Source organism: Anomaloglossus baeobatrachus, chromosome 7 (genome assembly GCF_048569485.1).
Source record: "Anomaloglossus baeobatrachus isolate aAnoBae1 chromosome 7, aAnoBae1.hap1, whole genome shotgun sequence".
NCBI lineage: Eukaryota > Metazoa > Chordata > Amphibia > Anura > Aromobatidae > Anomaloglossus > Anomaloglossus baeobatrachus.
Window position 1 is genome coordinate 171,231,652 of NC_134359.1, and position 16,045 is coordinate 171,247,696.

At 49.9% G+C, this 16,045-nt stretch overlaps 1 protein-coding gene across 1 annotated transcript in view; it reads right to left on the bottom strand.

Moving 5' to 3' along the window:
* The window catches only part of SF3B1 (splicing factor 3b subunit 1), a 446,304-nt gene that overhangs the window by 149,341 nt on the left and 280,918 nt on the right, over positions 1 to 16,045 (bottom strand). Inside the window, exons 12-18 of the mRNA XM_075319718.1 lie at positions 13,870 to 14,049; positions 12,210 to 12,365; positions 11,990 to 12,089; positions 11,522 to 11,762; positions 10,201 to 10,385; positions 7,048 to 7,293; positions 5,940 to 6,057 (exon numbers count right to left, since the gene is read on the bottom strand). Coding sequence (XP_075175833.1) covers positions 5,940 to 6,057; positions 7,048 to 7,293; positions 10,201 to 10,385; positions 11,522 to 11,762; positions 11,990 to 12,089; positions 12,210 to 12,365; positions 13,870 to 14,049 — 1,226 coding nt within the window. The remainder of the gene's footprint in view (positions 1 to 5,939; positions 6,058 to 7,047; positions 7,294 to 10,200; positions 10,386 to 11,521; positions 11,763 to 11,989; positions 12,090 to 12,209; positions 12,366 to 13,869; positions 14,050 to 16,045) is intronic.

Consider the following 16,045-nt stretch of genomic DNA (forward strand, 5'->3'; position numbering starts at 1 on the left):
TCACATACCCACCCCCCCATCCAGCCTGTTCACATACCCCCCCCATCCAGCCTGTTCACATACCCCCCCCCATCCAGCCTGTTCACATACACCCCCCCCTCCCCCCATCCAGCCTGTTCACATACTCCCATCCTGCTATATGCCCCCATCGTGCTCATATACCATCCTGGTATATGGCCTGTATCCTATAGCACAGAGAAAAAAATAAACGTTTATACTCACCTTTTCCTCACTCCCTGCAGCACCGATCATCTTCCTCTCTGGCACGCGATGTCTTCCTGTCTGTGCCGATCAGCTGACCAGCTCAGCACAGATCAGCTGACCGGCACAGACAGGAAGACATCGCGTGCAGCAGGGGGGTGGCTCCACACACGGGGACGGGTGAGTGTAGTGATTCACTGCACCCCGCGCTGGTAATGAAGCGCGGGGGGCAGTGAATACAGCCGCACATGATCACTCCAGGCTGTAATTGCCAGGGGTGATCATGAGGCCGGCTCTTTGCTATGCGCGCGTCCCCGCTCGTCCCCCCGCCCACCTGTCAGTGCCGGCTTCAGCGCTGAGAGATGGGCGGGAGGATGGGCGTGCATATGTAATGAGCGGGCCCACGTGGTCACGGCAGGCGCTGCTGCTGCCTGCTCGTGCCCCCGATGACCTGCAGCACCCTCATTCCCGGCCGCAGCCCTATAGTCAGACCATAAGACGCACCCCCAACTTTCCCCCAACATTTGGGGGGAAAAAAAGTGCGTCTTATGGTCCGAAAAATACGGTACTTCAAATGGAAGTTAACTCAGGACTACAGAACCGAAGGACTTGGGTATTCTAGTTACAAGTAAGCTGAGCAGCAGCACTCAATGTCAAACAGCAGCTGCAAAGCAAACAAGGTTTTATGGTGTATAAAAAGATTACATTCCGTAATCCCAACGTATTATTACCCCTCTATAAATCACTTGTAAGGCCACATCTAGAATATGGGATCCAGTTTGGGCTCCATATTTTAAAAAGGACATTCAGAAGTTAGAGTCAGTTCAAAGGTGGGTAACTAGACTACTACAAGGAAAGGAAGGCCTCCCATATGATGAGCGGATGAAAAAGTTAGATTTGTTTAGCTTAGAAAATCTTACTTATCGGTAATGGGATTTTCAGAAGCCCATGACAGCACCACCTGAGAGAGAGAGGTTCCGTCCACCTCAGGACAGGAAACCCACTGAAATAAAAGGGCGGTACCTCTCCTCCGCATCAGAAGGTTTACAGAGCCAGATAGGACTAACAAAAAACAAAACAAATGGTTAATTATACCACCAAGAACACCATTAACACTAACACTCCCAGAAGGGTGCCCACGACCAGTGAATAGGGGGGGAACTAAGGGTGCTGTCATGGCTTCTGAAAATCCCATTACCGGTAAGTAATTAAGATTTTTACCTTTTGCCCATGATTGCACCACCTGAGAGATTCTAGAGACCAATCACCTTAGGGAGGGACCACCGCCTGTAATACCAGTTTACTAAAAGAAAGGTCGGCCGTGGAGGACAAGTCAAGTCTATAGTGATGGAAAAAGGTAGAGGAAGAGGCCCAAGTGGTGGCCCTGCATATCTTATCAATAGAGACCTCTGCCCTCTCAGCCTAAGGCTCTGTGCGCACTAGACCGTTTTACCCGCGGATTTACCCGCGGATTTGCCGCGGAAATTTCTTGAGAAATGTCTGCAATCTTTGTGCAGACATTTCCCAGCAAATTCTATGAAAAAAAAAAAAAAAAAAAAATAGCTGTGCGCACTGTGCAGATTTTTCTCAAGAAATTTCCTTGAGAAGAATTTCTCGAGAAAATTTCTTGAGAAAATGAGCATGTCGATTATTTCCGCAGGTACCCTGCGGATTTCGGCAGTACAGCCTGCAAAATCTGCAAAGAACCACCCGCGGGAAAATCGCGGCTATTCCGCAGCTAATCCGCGGCAAATCCGCATGCGGATTTGGTGCGGATTTTTTCCGGAGGTCCGGAAACCTTTCACTCCCAGAAGTTTCTCAAGAAATTTTCTTGAGAAAATTCACATTTCTAGTGCGCACATAGCCTAAGAAGTAAAAACTGACCTAGTGGAATGGGCCCTAATCTTCAGGGGAACTGGCACCCCCTTAGACAAGTAGACCAGCGAGATAGCATCCCGGATCCACCTAGTCAAGGTGCTTTTAGATACTTTACAGCCCTGGGACTTTCCCTGGAATGCAACAAAAAGGGCCTGATATTTCCTGGTCCTATCTTAGTAGGTTATAAGGGCCCTTCTCACATCCAATCGATGGAGCCTGGCCTCTTTTTCATCGGAAGGAAGGTCACACACGGAAGGCAATACGATTTCCTGGGACCTGTGAAAGGGCTTTACCACTTTTTGGTAGGTATGAGGGATCTGTACGCAATACCACTTTATCGACCAAAATTTGATTATATGGGTGGACAATGGAGAGCGCCTGTAGGTCCCCCACCCGTCTAGCGGACATCAAAGTGATGAGTAGCACCACCTTCAGGGACAGGGTCTTGAGGGGAACATCGGAAAGGGGTTCAAACGGGGCGTCTATAAGGGCATCAAGGACAAGATTTATATCCCAGGGAGGCATATGAGAAGGAACAGGAGTCACTATAGCAAAGGATTTAATGAACCTGCTAATCCATTTATTCTCTGTGAGGTTCTGATTATAGAGGGCTCCTAAGGCCGAAACTTGTACCATCAAGGTGCTAATGGATAAGCCCAATTCCAACCCTTTCTGCAGGAATTCCAGGATGGCCGGGAAGGAAGGGGGACCCTATATCTGTGCTCTGGAAACTTGCAGGAATTTCCGCCAGACCCTTCCATAAAGAAGGATTTTTGTGTACTCACCGTAAAATCTCTTTCTCTGAGTCTTCATTGGGGGACACAGGACCATGGGTGTATGCTGCTGTGACTAGGAGGCTGACACTAAGTGAACATAAAAAGAGTTAGCTCCTCCCTGGCAGTGTACACCCTGAGCCGGATCTATACCAGTTTAGCAGTAGTAGGAGAAACCTGAACAACCATACTAAACAAAGTAATATCAAGAGAAAACGTGTGGTGAAACACAGTACCTTATGAAAAACGTATATATAAACGTATAATAGCCGGGTATAAAAAAAACACATTGTACTGTAAAGCACCGAGAACATCCAGCAAACTAAGACCTCACAATCCAAACAGGGTGGGTGCTGTGTCCCCCAATGAAACTCAAAGATTTTACGGTGAGTACACAAAAATAGTTTTCTCTATCGCTTTCATTGGGGGACACAGGATCATGGGACGTCCAAAAGCAGTCCCTGGGTGGGTACAGAAGCAATCCTACAGAACCAAAAACAATCACAAAAATTCTGTGAGAAAGCTCTGTCCAACTGTATACTACTTTTTCATAGGTGTGCGACGGCCGCCTGCAACACCTTTCTCCCAAGGCAGGCATCCGCTGACGCCTGAGTGTGGACCTTGTAAAACCTGGCGAAGGTATGAAGGCTGGACCACGTGGCGGCTTTGCAGACTTGTTCGGATGACGCCTGGTGTCTGATTGCCCAAGACGCCACAACTGCACGGGTGGAATGGGCTTTTACTCCCCTCGGAGGGGACTTGTCCCTGATCCGGTAGGCCTCTGATATGGCTGACCTGATCCATCTTGTAATGGTAGCCTTGGACGCCGGCATGCCCCTCTTGGAGCCAGAAGGCAGGACGAACAGGTTGTCTGATTTGCGGAAAGGCGCAGTTCTCGAGACGTAAATCCTGAGGGCTCGCACTAGGTCCAGAGTGTGCAGTGACCTCTCCAAGGAGCGAGTGGGTGCCGGACAAAAAGATGGAAGCACGATCTCATTCAGGTGAAAAGGAGACACTACCTTCGGCAGGAAAGCAGGAGACGGGCGCAGGACAACCTTGTCCTGGTGGAAAACAAGAAAAGTTCAGATGTTCTCCTGATTGAACTGACCGCCACCAAAGAGGCCACTTTCCAGGATAAGTGTGAGAATGAGGATTCTTTGAGTGGTTCAAATGGAGCCAGTTGGAGAGATCCTAAAACCAGATTAAGGTCCCATGGTTCTAGTGGAGAAAGATAGGGCGGAAGCAGATGGGCGACTCCCTGGATGAACGTCTTGACCTGTGGACGCGATGCTAGATTTCTTTGGAAAAGGACAGACTGCGTCGAAACCTGCCCCTTGATAGTCGCCAGCGAGAGACCCGCTTGTAAACCTGCCTTAAGGAAAGTCAGTAGCGCTGGGAGTGACAGAACTAACGGGGAGTAATTGCCGTTGACCTCGCACCACTGAAAAAAAGGCCTTCCAGGTGCGGTAGTAGATCTCGGACGATGAAGGCTTTCGAGCCCTGACCATAGTCTGTATCACCTCTGGAGCAAAGCCTGATTGGGCTAGTAGCTAGGATTCAAGAGCCATGCCGTCAAATTGAGAACCCCTGAATTTTGATGGCAGAGCGGGCCCTGAGACAGCAGGTCTGGCCGATCTGGGAGCCATGGGGCGTCTGCGATGAGCTGTGCTAGTTCTGCGAACCACACTCGCCTGGGCCATTCTGGGGCAATGAGAATCGCTGGAATGCCCTCTGCTTTGATTGTCTTGAGGACTCTTGGGATCAGTGGAAGCGTTGGGAAGATAAATGGTAGTCTGAACTGATTCCACGGAAGGATGAGAGCGTCGACTCCTAGCGCCTGCTGGTCGTGGTAATGGGAGATGAACTGTGGGACTTGATTGTTGAACCGAGAGGCCATCAGGTCCACGTCCGGAGTCCCCCATCTGTGGCAGATATGTTCGAAAACTTCTCTGTTGAGAGACCATTCGCCCGACGCCAGACCCTGTCGGCTGCCCAATTTTCCACGCCGGGGACATGTACCTGTACCTGTATGATCCTGTATGATCCTGGAGTGGTGAGACACTGCCCACTGTATGATCTTCACCTCTCTCATCGCCATGATGCTCCTCATGCCGCCCTGGTGATTGATGTATGCCACCGCCGTGGCGTTGTCCGACTGGATCCTGATTGGCGATCCCTGTATAAAGCGCTGAAAAGTCTGCAGAGCTCGGAGGACCGCTCTGATCTCCAAAACGTTGATCGGGAGCCGGCTTTCCTGGGAGGACCACTGACCGTGAGCCGTGTGTTGATGGAGCACTGCTCCCCAGCCCAGAAGACTGGCATCGGTGGGGACTGTGCCAGTGTACAGGTAAGAATGACATTCCTATGGAAAGATTTTGGCTGTTGGTCCACCAAAGAAGCGAGCGGCGGGTTTCCGGGGCAAAAGTATCTTGCGATCTAAGGTAGAGACTTGTCCCATTTGTTGAGCAGAGATAGCTGAAGGGGACGCAGGTGGAAGCGGGCAAATGGAACCGCCTCTATTGCCGCCACCATCCGACCGAGGACTCTGATACCAAAGCGTATGGATACCGCTCTGGAGTGGCGGAGGGTCTGGAGGTCCTTCCGGAGAGAGAATCTTTTCCTGTGGGAGGGACACGCGTCATTGGATGGTATCGAACTCCATGCCTAGGAAGGTAATCCGGCGGGCCGGGGTCAGAGAGGACTTCTTCCGATTGATGAGCCAGCCTAGTCGGGACAGAGTATCGATGGTGACCTGAACACTTAGGAGACAGTCGTTGAAAGAAGACCCTTTGATAAGCAAGTCGTCCAGGTACGGGATCACCAAAACTCCTCTGGAGTGTAGGATAGACATGGCAGCAGCCATGACCTTCGTGAACACTCGTGGCGCAGACGCGAGGCCGAAAGGTAGGGCAGTAAACTGATAATGTTCTTCTGCTATAGCGAAGCGCAGGAATTTCTGGTGCTAATGGGCAATCGGGATGTGCAGATATGCGTCCTGTATGTCCAGAGGCGAGGAATTCGCCGACCTCTATGGAGGCAATCACCGATCGGAGGGACTCCATGCGAAACTTACGGGGTTTGACGTACCTGTTGAGAATCTTGAGGTCGAAAACAGGAAGCACAGTGCCATCCTTTTTGGGGACAACAAAGAGATTTGAGTAGACTCCCTTGAAACGTTCCGAACTTGGAAATGGAATCACGACCCCTGAGCGGTGCAGAGATTCGATGACATGGGAAAAAAAAGGGCAAGCTCGCGCGTCTGACTCACGAGGATGAGAAGGGAAAAAGCGACTTTGAGGAATTGATGAGAACTCTATTTAGTACCCTGAGACTAAGATCTCTCTGACCCAGGCGTCCATGATCAAAGGCAGCCAGACGTGTTGGAAATGAGAAAGGCGCCCGCCCACCTGGTCTGCGCTGGCACGCGAAGACCACGAGTCATTTGGTGGGGTAGCGCCGTGATCTGGATGTTGATTTGGCTGGCTGCCGTGGCCTAGAACGCCAGGAAGGGTTTGTTTTGAAGGACGGGTTCTGCCTGTTTCTCTGCGGGGATTTGTTCCTCCTAGGCTGTGTAGTGGAACTGAAGCTGCGAAAAGGCTGAAACCTCGAGGTCGGCTGGCGACGCGGAATAGGTCTGGGTCTCAGCTGTGGAAGAGAGGTGCTCTTTCCTACCGTAGCCTCGGCGATAATCTGATAGATCCTGTCCCCAAACAGCCAACCTCCTGCAAACGGGAGGGCGGTAAGGGATTTTTTAGAAGCCGCGTCTGCATTCCAGGCTCTGAGCCAGATTGCCACAGTGTTGCTAGCCGCCTGTGCTGCGCAGTTGGCTGCTGACAGAGATGCGTTGATGATATACTCACCCGCTAGAGCAATCTGTGCCGCCATGTTGGTGAACTCGGGATCGCTAGACCCTGAGCGAAGACCTCTGCTGAGAGTGTCGGCCCAGGCTACCATGGCCTTAGCTACCCAGACGGCGGCGAAAGCAGGCGACAGGACCGCGCCTGCCGCTTCAAAAGCTGAACGGGCGAATCTCTCTCGGTGTTCTGATCCGTGGCGTCACAAAGCGATGTCCCTTGCGGCAGAGATAGTACTGTAAGAGAGGCCAGGCGGGAAATCGGAGGGTCGACCACAGGTGAGCCTGCCCATTCTTTCCTGAGATCCTCAGGGAAGGGATAGTGTAAATCAATTGACTTACCATTGTTGAATATCCTGTCCAGTTGCTGTCTGTGCTTGCGTGGAATCTCAGCAAATTCTGGATGGTCACAGAAATGCCTGTGGGCACGCTTAACCCGCTTGAAGGATACCTGCGAGCGCTGGGTGGTGACAGAGTCCGTCTGGAGCTTCAGCGTTTTATTCACCGCTTCGACCAGACTGTCCACCATGCGCCTGACATCGAATGCCTGGTCCGAGCCCAGCAGTGAGGCGGCATCCGACTCTTCTCCTGAAAGATCAGACGGTCCCGGAGACTAGTGGTACTCTGGCCTTGGAGGGGAGAGAGACCTCTGGGAGGAACTGGAAGAAGAGGAGACTGTGCGGGTCCGCTTCCGCGCTCCAGTAGCCAGGTCTGAGTCAGACTGACTGTCGTCCTGCGACGGCTGGACCTGGGGGCCATGGCTGGGCGTAGGGAGCGACTGCAACGCCTGCGCAATGGACAGCGACGCCCTTGAAAGAGAGTCCACCGACTGGGAGAGGGAAGTCAACCACTCCGGGGGAGGGAGCGCATTGGAGCCCGTGGCGTCCTGTACTGCTGCAGTAGCGACAGCGACGGGGGGGCTGGCGGCGTCTGGGGCAATCTGCGTGGGCTGTGGTTCAGGGACGCAAGCCGAGCAGAGGGGGCGTAGCCTGGCCTTGGGAGAATTTTTCGTTGCAGGAAGAGCACGCAAAATGCATTATAAAGGGGGCCTGTTTGGATCGGGAAGACTTAGAATTAGGCATGGCTGCTCAGGAGACTCTCACTAGTGACACTAGGGAGGAGACAGAAGATAGGAAAAGAAAGGAGAAGAAGAAAAAAGGTAAAAAGTCGCTGGTTCTAATCAGGAGTAGCACTCACCCAGGTCCTGTGTCCTTCCCAGGTCAGCAGGGGTCTCAGAGCAGGAGTAAACGTGCTGCTGCTGCTCACCGGCCTGCCTGTGCTGAGGTGAGCAGTTGCAGAAAGCGCGGGCCTTTGCTTACTCTTTTTCTCTCCTCTGGCTGCGGGAGGCGTGCTGAGGGGCCGGCTGGCTTGCCTCCGGGCAGAAAATGCGGGGGGCATGGCCGGGAAAGCGCGCGTGAACAGGGGGGGCGGAGCCGGGGACTAAATTAGTGGGCGGCTGCCGGGAGCGCAGCACTACGCGCGGTGAGGATCTTACCTGCGTCCTGGCGGTGTCGCTCTGATCCTTGGCCCCATCCTTACCTGCTGCGGGTGAGTCCAGTCTGCCCCTGGGAGACACCAGGAGGAAATGCTGGGGAGCTGTGGGAAACACTGCAGAGCGCTCCTGCGCTGCAGTGAACGGATCCTCTGCCTGGGCCCAGGGTAGGAGGGTAAACGCTGGGGGAGGTATGATGCAGCTGAGCGCTCCTGCGATGCAGAGCCTGCGATCCTCACCGGGTCCTGGATGAGGGAGCCATGGATGATGCAGAGAGCCCTTGCTGCCTCCACCAGAAACACCCCTTGGACGGTACCATAGGGGAGGACGGGGAGTGTGCCCTTACACTCGACCCCAAGCAGCCCTGGGACGGTACCGTAGGGATGGAGGGGGAGAGGGCCTGACATCTCGAGCCTCAACAACCCTGGAGACTGTACCCATAGGGATGGAGAAGGGGAGGGGTGCTCTCTGTTGCAGGGACTTTAACCCTGCAGAAGAGACAAAAGAATAGAAGATGAGAAGGCTGAGCGGCGCCGTAATAGCAAAAAAACGGAAAAAAATAATAGCCTAGGCTGAGGTTGGCCCACAGAGATATGGGCCCACTTCAGCCTCCTACGACACTAAGCAAAAACTGGCATAGATCCGCCTCCGGCTCAGGGTGTACACTGCCAGGGAGGAGCTAACTCTTTATGTTCACTTAGTGTCAGCCTCCTAGTCACAGCAGCATACACCCATAGTCCTGTGTTCCCCAATGAAAGCGATAGAGAAATACCAGTGGTGACCGGCTTCCTACTTTTAAGGAGAGTTTCTACTAACTTCTTAGAGAATCCCTGTGTTAGGAGCAGCTGCCTTTCAAATGCCACGCTGTCAAGTGGAGGGCAGGATCCTTGGGGTGGCACACTGGTCCCTGGACTAGTAGGTCTGTCTCATCCTGCAGTATCCAAGGGTCTGATATTGCCGGTTTTTGGAGCCAATAGAACCAGGCTCTTTTTGGCCAGAAGGGAGCTATGAGGATAATGTGGCCTTTGTGTTCCCGAATCTTCCTGAGCACTGCCGGAAGAAGGACCAGGAGTGGAAAGGCATATAGAAGACCCTGTGACCAGGGGATCGGCATTAAATCTATTACCATGGGATGATCCCTGAGATTGAGAGAACAGAAACTCTCCACATTCCTGTTGGCCCTGGTTGCAAAAAGGTCCAAAACTGGAGTCCCCCAGAGGTCTGTAATTAACTGAAAGACTTGGGGGTTCAGAGCCCATTCTCCTTGATGAAGATTGATTTCCATTTTAAGGGCGAGCAGTATTGGAGATCTGGTCCCCCCTTGATGATTCATGTAGGCCACTGTCACTGTTGTCTGAAAGTATCTGGACCCGTTGACCTGTCAGATAAGGAAGGAATCCTCTGAGTGCCAATTTTACCGCAGTGAGTTCCCCGAAGATTGAGTACTGATTCATCACATGATCGTCCCAAAGTCCTTGTAGCAGGTGAGTTCTCAAGTGAGCTCCCCAGCCTAAGTGACCTGCAACTGTTGTGATGATATCCGTGATGTTGGGACACCATGACACCCCTGCGGACAGATGAGTTAAGTCCTGCCACCAGGACAGGGAGAACAACACCTTTGGATCCAAGCGGATTCTGCGATCCAAACCGGCTCCTGACTGTTGCTGCCAGGCCAGAACCTCCATCTGAAGGGATCTCATATGTATGTGAGCCCAAGGAACAGCAGGGATACAGGATGTGAGGGACCCTACAAGAGACATAGCCTGTCTGAGGGTCATGACTGGTTTTTCCATCACCAAGGTGACCAGAGATTGTAACTTGAGTATCTTCTCTTCCGGGAGAGAAAACTTCTGAGTGACTGAATCCAGGATCAGCCCCAAGAAAGACAGACGCTGTTGAGGCTGTATTCTGGATTTTTCACGATTTATGATCCACCCTAAGTGCTCTAGGATGGAGATCACTATCCCCACGTGCTTTCTGCAGAGCGCCTCTGATCGACTCACCACTAACAGGTTGTCCAGGTAAGGGACAATGAGGATCTGTTGGATTCTGATGTGTGCCATCACTTCTGCCACTAGCTTCGTGAAGATCCTGGGTGCCATGGAGATACCGAATGGCAGTGTCCTGAACCGGTAATGAAGTTAAGTGTCTTCCTTCTGAAAGGAAAATCTTAGGAATTGCTGAGAAGCTGCATGGATAGGAACATGATAATAGGCATGCTTTAAGTCGAGGACTGGAATGAAACACCCTGGATACAACAGTTTGATGGTGGACCTGATGGAATCTATCTTGAAGGAGTGCTGTGCTAGGTGCAAATTGAGCCTCCTGAGATTGATAGTTGTCCTGAAGGACGAGTCCTGTTTTCGAATCACGAACAGTGGGGAATAGAACCCCTGCCCTCTCCCTTGGGGACCTCCTGTATCACCTCAAGAGAAGGGAATTTATTTCCTTTTCTAAAGCCATTTTTTTCTCTCTCTGTCTTATGGATGTTACAATAAAATACTCTCGAATGGGCGACTCTAGTTGTAATGTCAGCCCTTCTGCAATGATCCGTAGAATCCACGGACTGGAGGAAATCTTTTCTCATGCAGGAAGGAAGAGCGAGAGCCTCCCCCACTGGGATGATGGCGTCATTGAGGGCCTTTTGGCTTGGTAGAGGAGGATGGACCAAACATAAATCCTTAGGACTTCTTCCTTCTATCCTTCCAGGAGTCCTGGTCTCTGAGGGGCTTCTTATGGAACAATTGCTTCCTCCGAAAATAACGGCTACGAGGGAATGTAGTTTTTATAGCCGGAAATCCTGGTTTCTAGTATGCCACATTACACAGAAGGTCATTCAGCTGTAATCCAAACAAAAAGTTTCCTTCACAAGGCATCCCGCATAGTCTGCTCTTGGACTGTACGTCTCCCTTCCAGGATTTTAACCAGAGGGCCCTTCTGGCTGAATTGGAAAGAGCTGCTGACTTTGCAGATAATTTGAGTGAGTCGATTGAAGAATCCGCTAGAAAGGCTGCCGCCCCTTGTATACGTGGAATTGAGGAGATAGTGTCCTTTCTAGACACGTCACCTTTAAGTTGGTCTTCTAACTGTTGGACCCAGACCATTAGGGACCTTGCTACACATGTACCTGCCACCACCGGGCGAAGAGCTCCTGCTGCAGCCTCCCAGGTACCACGGAGAAACCCATCTTACTTCCAGTCCAATTGATCATGTAGTGAACCTACATCAAGAGGGGAGGGTAGTGGATTTGAATGCCTTTGAGACCGCAACATCAATTCTAGGTGACTTGTCCTATGAAGTGTAGCAGTTTCATCAAAAGGATACTTTCTTTTCAGGGAAGATGACAAGGATACCCTTCCATCTGGTTTCTTCCATTGATCCATGATCAGACCCTGGACCTTTTGATGAATTGGGAACACCTTTTTCTTCCTGCATTCCAGGCCTCCAAACATGAGGTCTCCTGTGGATTCAGGATCTTTATCATCCACCAGCCCCATAGTGGAGCGGACAGCTTTCACCAGGGGTGTCACCTCAGAGGATGGGAAGCATGGTCTGCCGCCCTCGTCTGAGGAAGAGGAGTCGTCCAAGGATGAGGAAGAGGCAGGTGACAATTTTCTGGAACCCCATTCAGAGCTGCCTGATTTATCTGAAGCTCCCCCCATCTTTCCTAGTAGGTTTTTTGTGTTTTCGGTGCTGGCAGAGAGCCTATGGAATCCCTGACTTCAGCACGGATATCATCTCTCAACTAAGCCGTAAAACTTAGTGCTTCCATACACAGGATTTTTTTTATACAGGTGGGGCAAAGGTCCTTTTGGAAATCTGAGGATAGACTGTCCTTGCAAACTCCACAATTCCTATGATTCCTCTTAGAGGTATGCTTTTTAGATACCGCCTGAAAGAAAGAAGGGAACATAGGGGGAGACTTTTAAATAAATGAAATGCTGCAGCAGACACTCACCCCCCCCCAAGATGGCGGATCTGGTACCAGTTTCTGAGGCGGTTTATGACTTACAGGTTTGGATTTCTCAGAACCCCCGGAATGTCGACTTGCTGGACTGGAGGGACTAGCCCTGCCGGAGCAGCGCTCCCCTCGCTGCTTTTTCTGTGAAGCCTGGGAATCCGCATCCTGTTCCAGCACATCCTGCTCTGGTGGAGGGTTGTCTTCCATCTTTAATAGGGAAGAAGCCCTACTCACCAGAATGCAGCGAAGGGGACTCCTTATACCTCCCCGTTTCAAATTTCCCACTCCGGAATCCAATTGCTGGGTGCCGTCATCTCGGAACACTCTGTGCATGCCGGGTGCTGCATCACTTCCTCTTCACCCCGGCGTTCCATCAGCAGGGCGTCTGTCTTGCGGGCTCCGTGTGAGTATCAAATAACCTGGGGTAACTCATAGCCGAGATCACGCCCCCCCACCGCAGACAGCCGAAGCCCTGGGAAGGTGCGTCCAGAGCCAATGCTGGATTTTGGAAACAACCAAACTTCCACCCCGGGTCAGACATGGGAGATTCCGTGGGTTGTCCCATCAGGACAGGATACCAAATTGATGCTGAGGAGAGGTGCCGCCCTTTTATTTCAGTGGGTTTCCTGTCCTGAGGTCGGCGGAACCTCTCTCTCTCAGGTGGTGCTGTCAAGGGCAAAAGGGAAAAAAAAAATTTCTGTCTCAGAGGAGATCTCCTTTATACGTATAAATACATGTGTGGTCAATATAAAAGGAATGCCACATGACTTATTCCTAAGGGCTGGATGATTTCCTCAGCACACACAATATTGTTGATTATAAATGACAATGACAAAATCTATAATTGGTGGAGGAAGGTTGAACTAGATGGACCTAGGTCTTTTTTCAACCTATGTAACTATGATAGTAAAGGTGCTGGACTGGCCAAGCATGTCTCCAGACCTAAAGCTTATTGAGCATCTATAGGCCATCCTCAAACATAAGGTGGAGGAGTACAGGGACTCTAGCATCCACAAGCTCAGTGATGTAGTCTTGTAGGATGGAAGAGTATTCCAGTGGCTCCTGTGAAGCTCTAGTGAACTCCATGCCCAAGAGAGTTAAGGCAGTGTTTGAAAATAATGGTGGCCACACAAAATATTGACACTTTGGGGTGTACTCACTTTTGTTGCCAGCGGTTTTTGACATTAATGGTTGTGTTGAGTTATTTAGAGGGCATCAAATTTACAATGCTAAAACAAGCTGTACACTGACTACTTAACATTGTATCAAAGTATCACATCTTCAGTGTTGTCCCATGAAAAGATATAGAAAAATATTTACAAAAATGTGAAGTGTGTACTCACTTTTGTGATATACTGTACGTTACTAGAAAAGTCCTAAAATGAGTGATGTAATTAGGATGGAGGACTGCAGCAGGTCATTGGCAGAACAAGGAATAAAAAGTTAGATGTATGATGGTGCAGCATTGTAGAGAGCGTTCTAAATACAGCAAGTGTTTAAAATTAAATACATATTGTAGTAAGGTGTAGACAATGACTGACTTATCAAATGCATAAACAAGTTTATAAGTCTTTGGCAAGCTGAGCAGTTGTCTCACCAGTTGAAAATTAATTCTTGTAACAAAAATCTGTGCTTATGATTACACTGACCTAATTTAAATTCTTATTTTTTACTGACCCCTACAAAAAAAAAAAAAGCCAGATTTACATACCTTATGCACATATGGTCGAACAAGGTCATCCAGCTTGTATAAAATTCTGTCGATTACTTTCACTAACAAATGTCGTTCTTGGTCTTCAAGGGTTGGCGACATCAGTAGAGGAAGAATTTGATTAAATAGTGGTCCAGCTCCAAACTCACGGGCTTTGTCTGTAATTTGTCGCAAAGCTGCCTATATTAAAAAAAAAAAAAGAAGAAGAAGAAGGAAGGAAATTTAAATTAGACCATACACCACAATACAAATTTTTTCCTTATATTAGATCCATAACTTGGTCTTTGGAAAGTTACTCATTTCTCTAAAGCAGAGAACCCCAATCTAGATCCACATTTAGCTCTGAGAAGTTCGTGAGCCACATACAGATCCCTGAGTAGTGATGTGAAGGTGGTCTGAGCTGTAGTATGTTTAAATGTAATAAGAATATCTGTGTATGTAAATAATCAAAATGTAGATGTAGTTGTATAATTGACTGTCTGTGTAGCCATCACATAGACCCATAATATATTTCAAAGTTGTATAGTCATGAAGGAGTTAACCATAGATAATGAAGCCAAAATGTGAAGCTGCAAAGTCTTATCAGTAATGATCACACAGAAAGAATGTACGGGAGGCAGGCAATGTGCTGTGAGAAATTAGGGAGTAAAAGCACTCCCTGTTTAGCTGCAAGGTTATTCATGCTTACTGTATAATTGGATCTAAAGGTCCAGTCACACTAAGCAACTTACCAGCGATCCCAACAACGATAGGGATCGCTGGTAAGTTGCTAGGAGGTTGCTGGTGAGATGTCACACTGCGACGCTCCAGCGATCCCACCAGCAACCTGACCTGGCAGGGATCGCTGGAGCGTCGCTACACGAGTTGCTGGTGAGCTCACCAGCAACCAGTGACCAGCCACACGTGCAGAGAGCAGGGAGCAGCGCACACTGAGCGCTGGCTCCCTGCTCTCCTAGTTACAGCACACATCGGGTTAATTACCCGATGTGTGCTGCAGCTACATGTGCACAGAGCAGGGAGCAGCGCACACTGCTTAGTGCTGGCTCCTTGCTCTCCTAGCTACAGCACACATTGGGTTAATTAACCCGATGTGTCCTGCAGCTACATGTGCACAGAGCAGGAGCCGGCACTGACAGTGAGAGCGGCTGAGGCTGGTAACAAAGGTAAATATCGGGTAACCAAGGACAGGGCTTCTTGGTTACCCGATGTTTACATTGGTTACCAGCCTCCGCAGAAGCCGGCTCCTGCTGCCTGCACATTTAGTTGTTGCTGTCTCGCTGTCACACACAGCGATCTGTGCTTCACAGCGGGACAGCAACAACTAAAAAAATGGCCCAGGACATTCAGCAACAACCAACGACCTCACAGCAGGGGCCAGGTTGTTGCTGGATGTCACACACAGCAACATCGCTAGCAACGTCACAAAAGTTGTTCGTTAGCAGCGATGTTGCTAGCGATGTTGCTTAGTGTGACGGGGCCTTAACGAATACAAGAGTCAGTGGATGACGCTGGCTGAAAGAGAGCATGCCTGTGTGTTCATTGTCGGATACATTGATATATCGGCAGTGGTATACAGCTAATACGCCACAGTTTCTGGATATCCCAAACGAAGACTCCATTAGCAGTCTTCAACCCAAATTCCTCCCTTGACAGTGATATCTTGACCCACTCTTTCACAGTAGTGACACAGAGCCCCTCATTACTAGTATGACTTTCAAAGCTTTCCTGCAGAAATCACATAGATCACGTGCCATTGTTCCTTATAAGCAGTAGTCTTACATCTAGGACTTCCCACCTTGCCCCCTGTGTGCATGGAGTGCTAGATGCCAGAACAACATCACATACAGCTTCAAGTAGCCCTCTAACTGGCAATATCCTTTCTCCAGCATTTTCCCTTGCAGGAAACATCAATAGATCAAATGCATTTTGGTTTTTTTTTTTAACTTTTCTAAGGCATTAAACTTCTTCCTCAGGCCATCTATTGCCTGTACCGAGTGTACGCATGTGGATCTGCAGCAGCTGCATCTCCTTCACTCATGTATTATCACACTACAGCAGGTGAGCGCAATCTCTCTACCACTGTTCATCGTATAAGACTCCATTTGCGCCTTTATTCCCCAGTGTTTTCTCCATACTTTGAGTTAATTCTGGAAAGCTTCAACATATCCCAGTGATT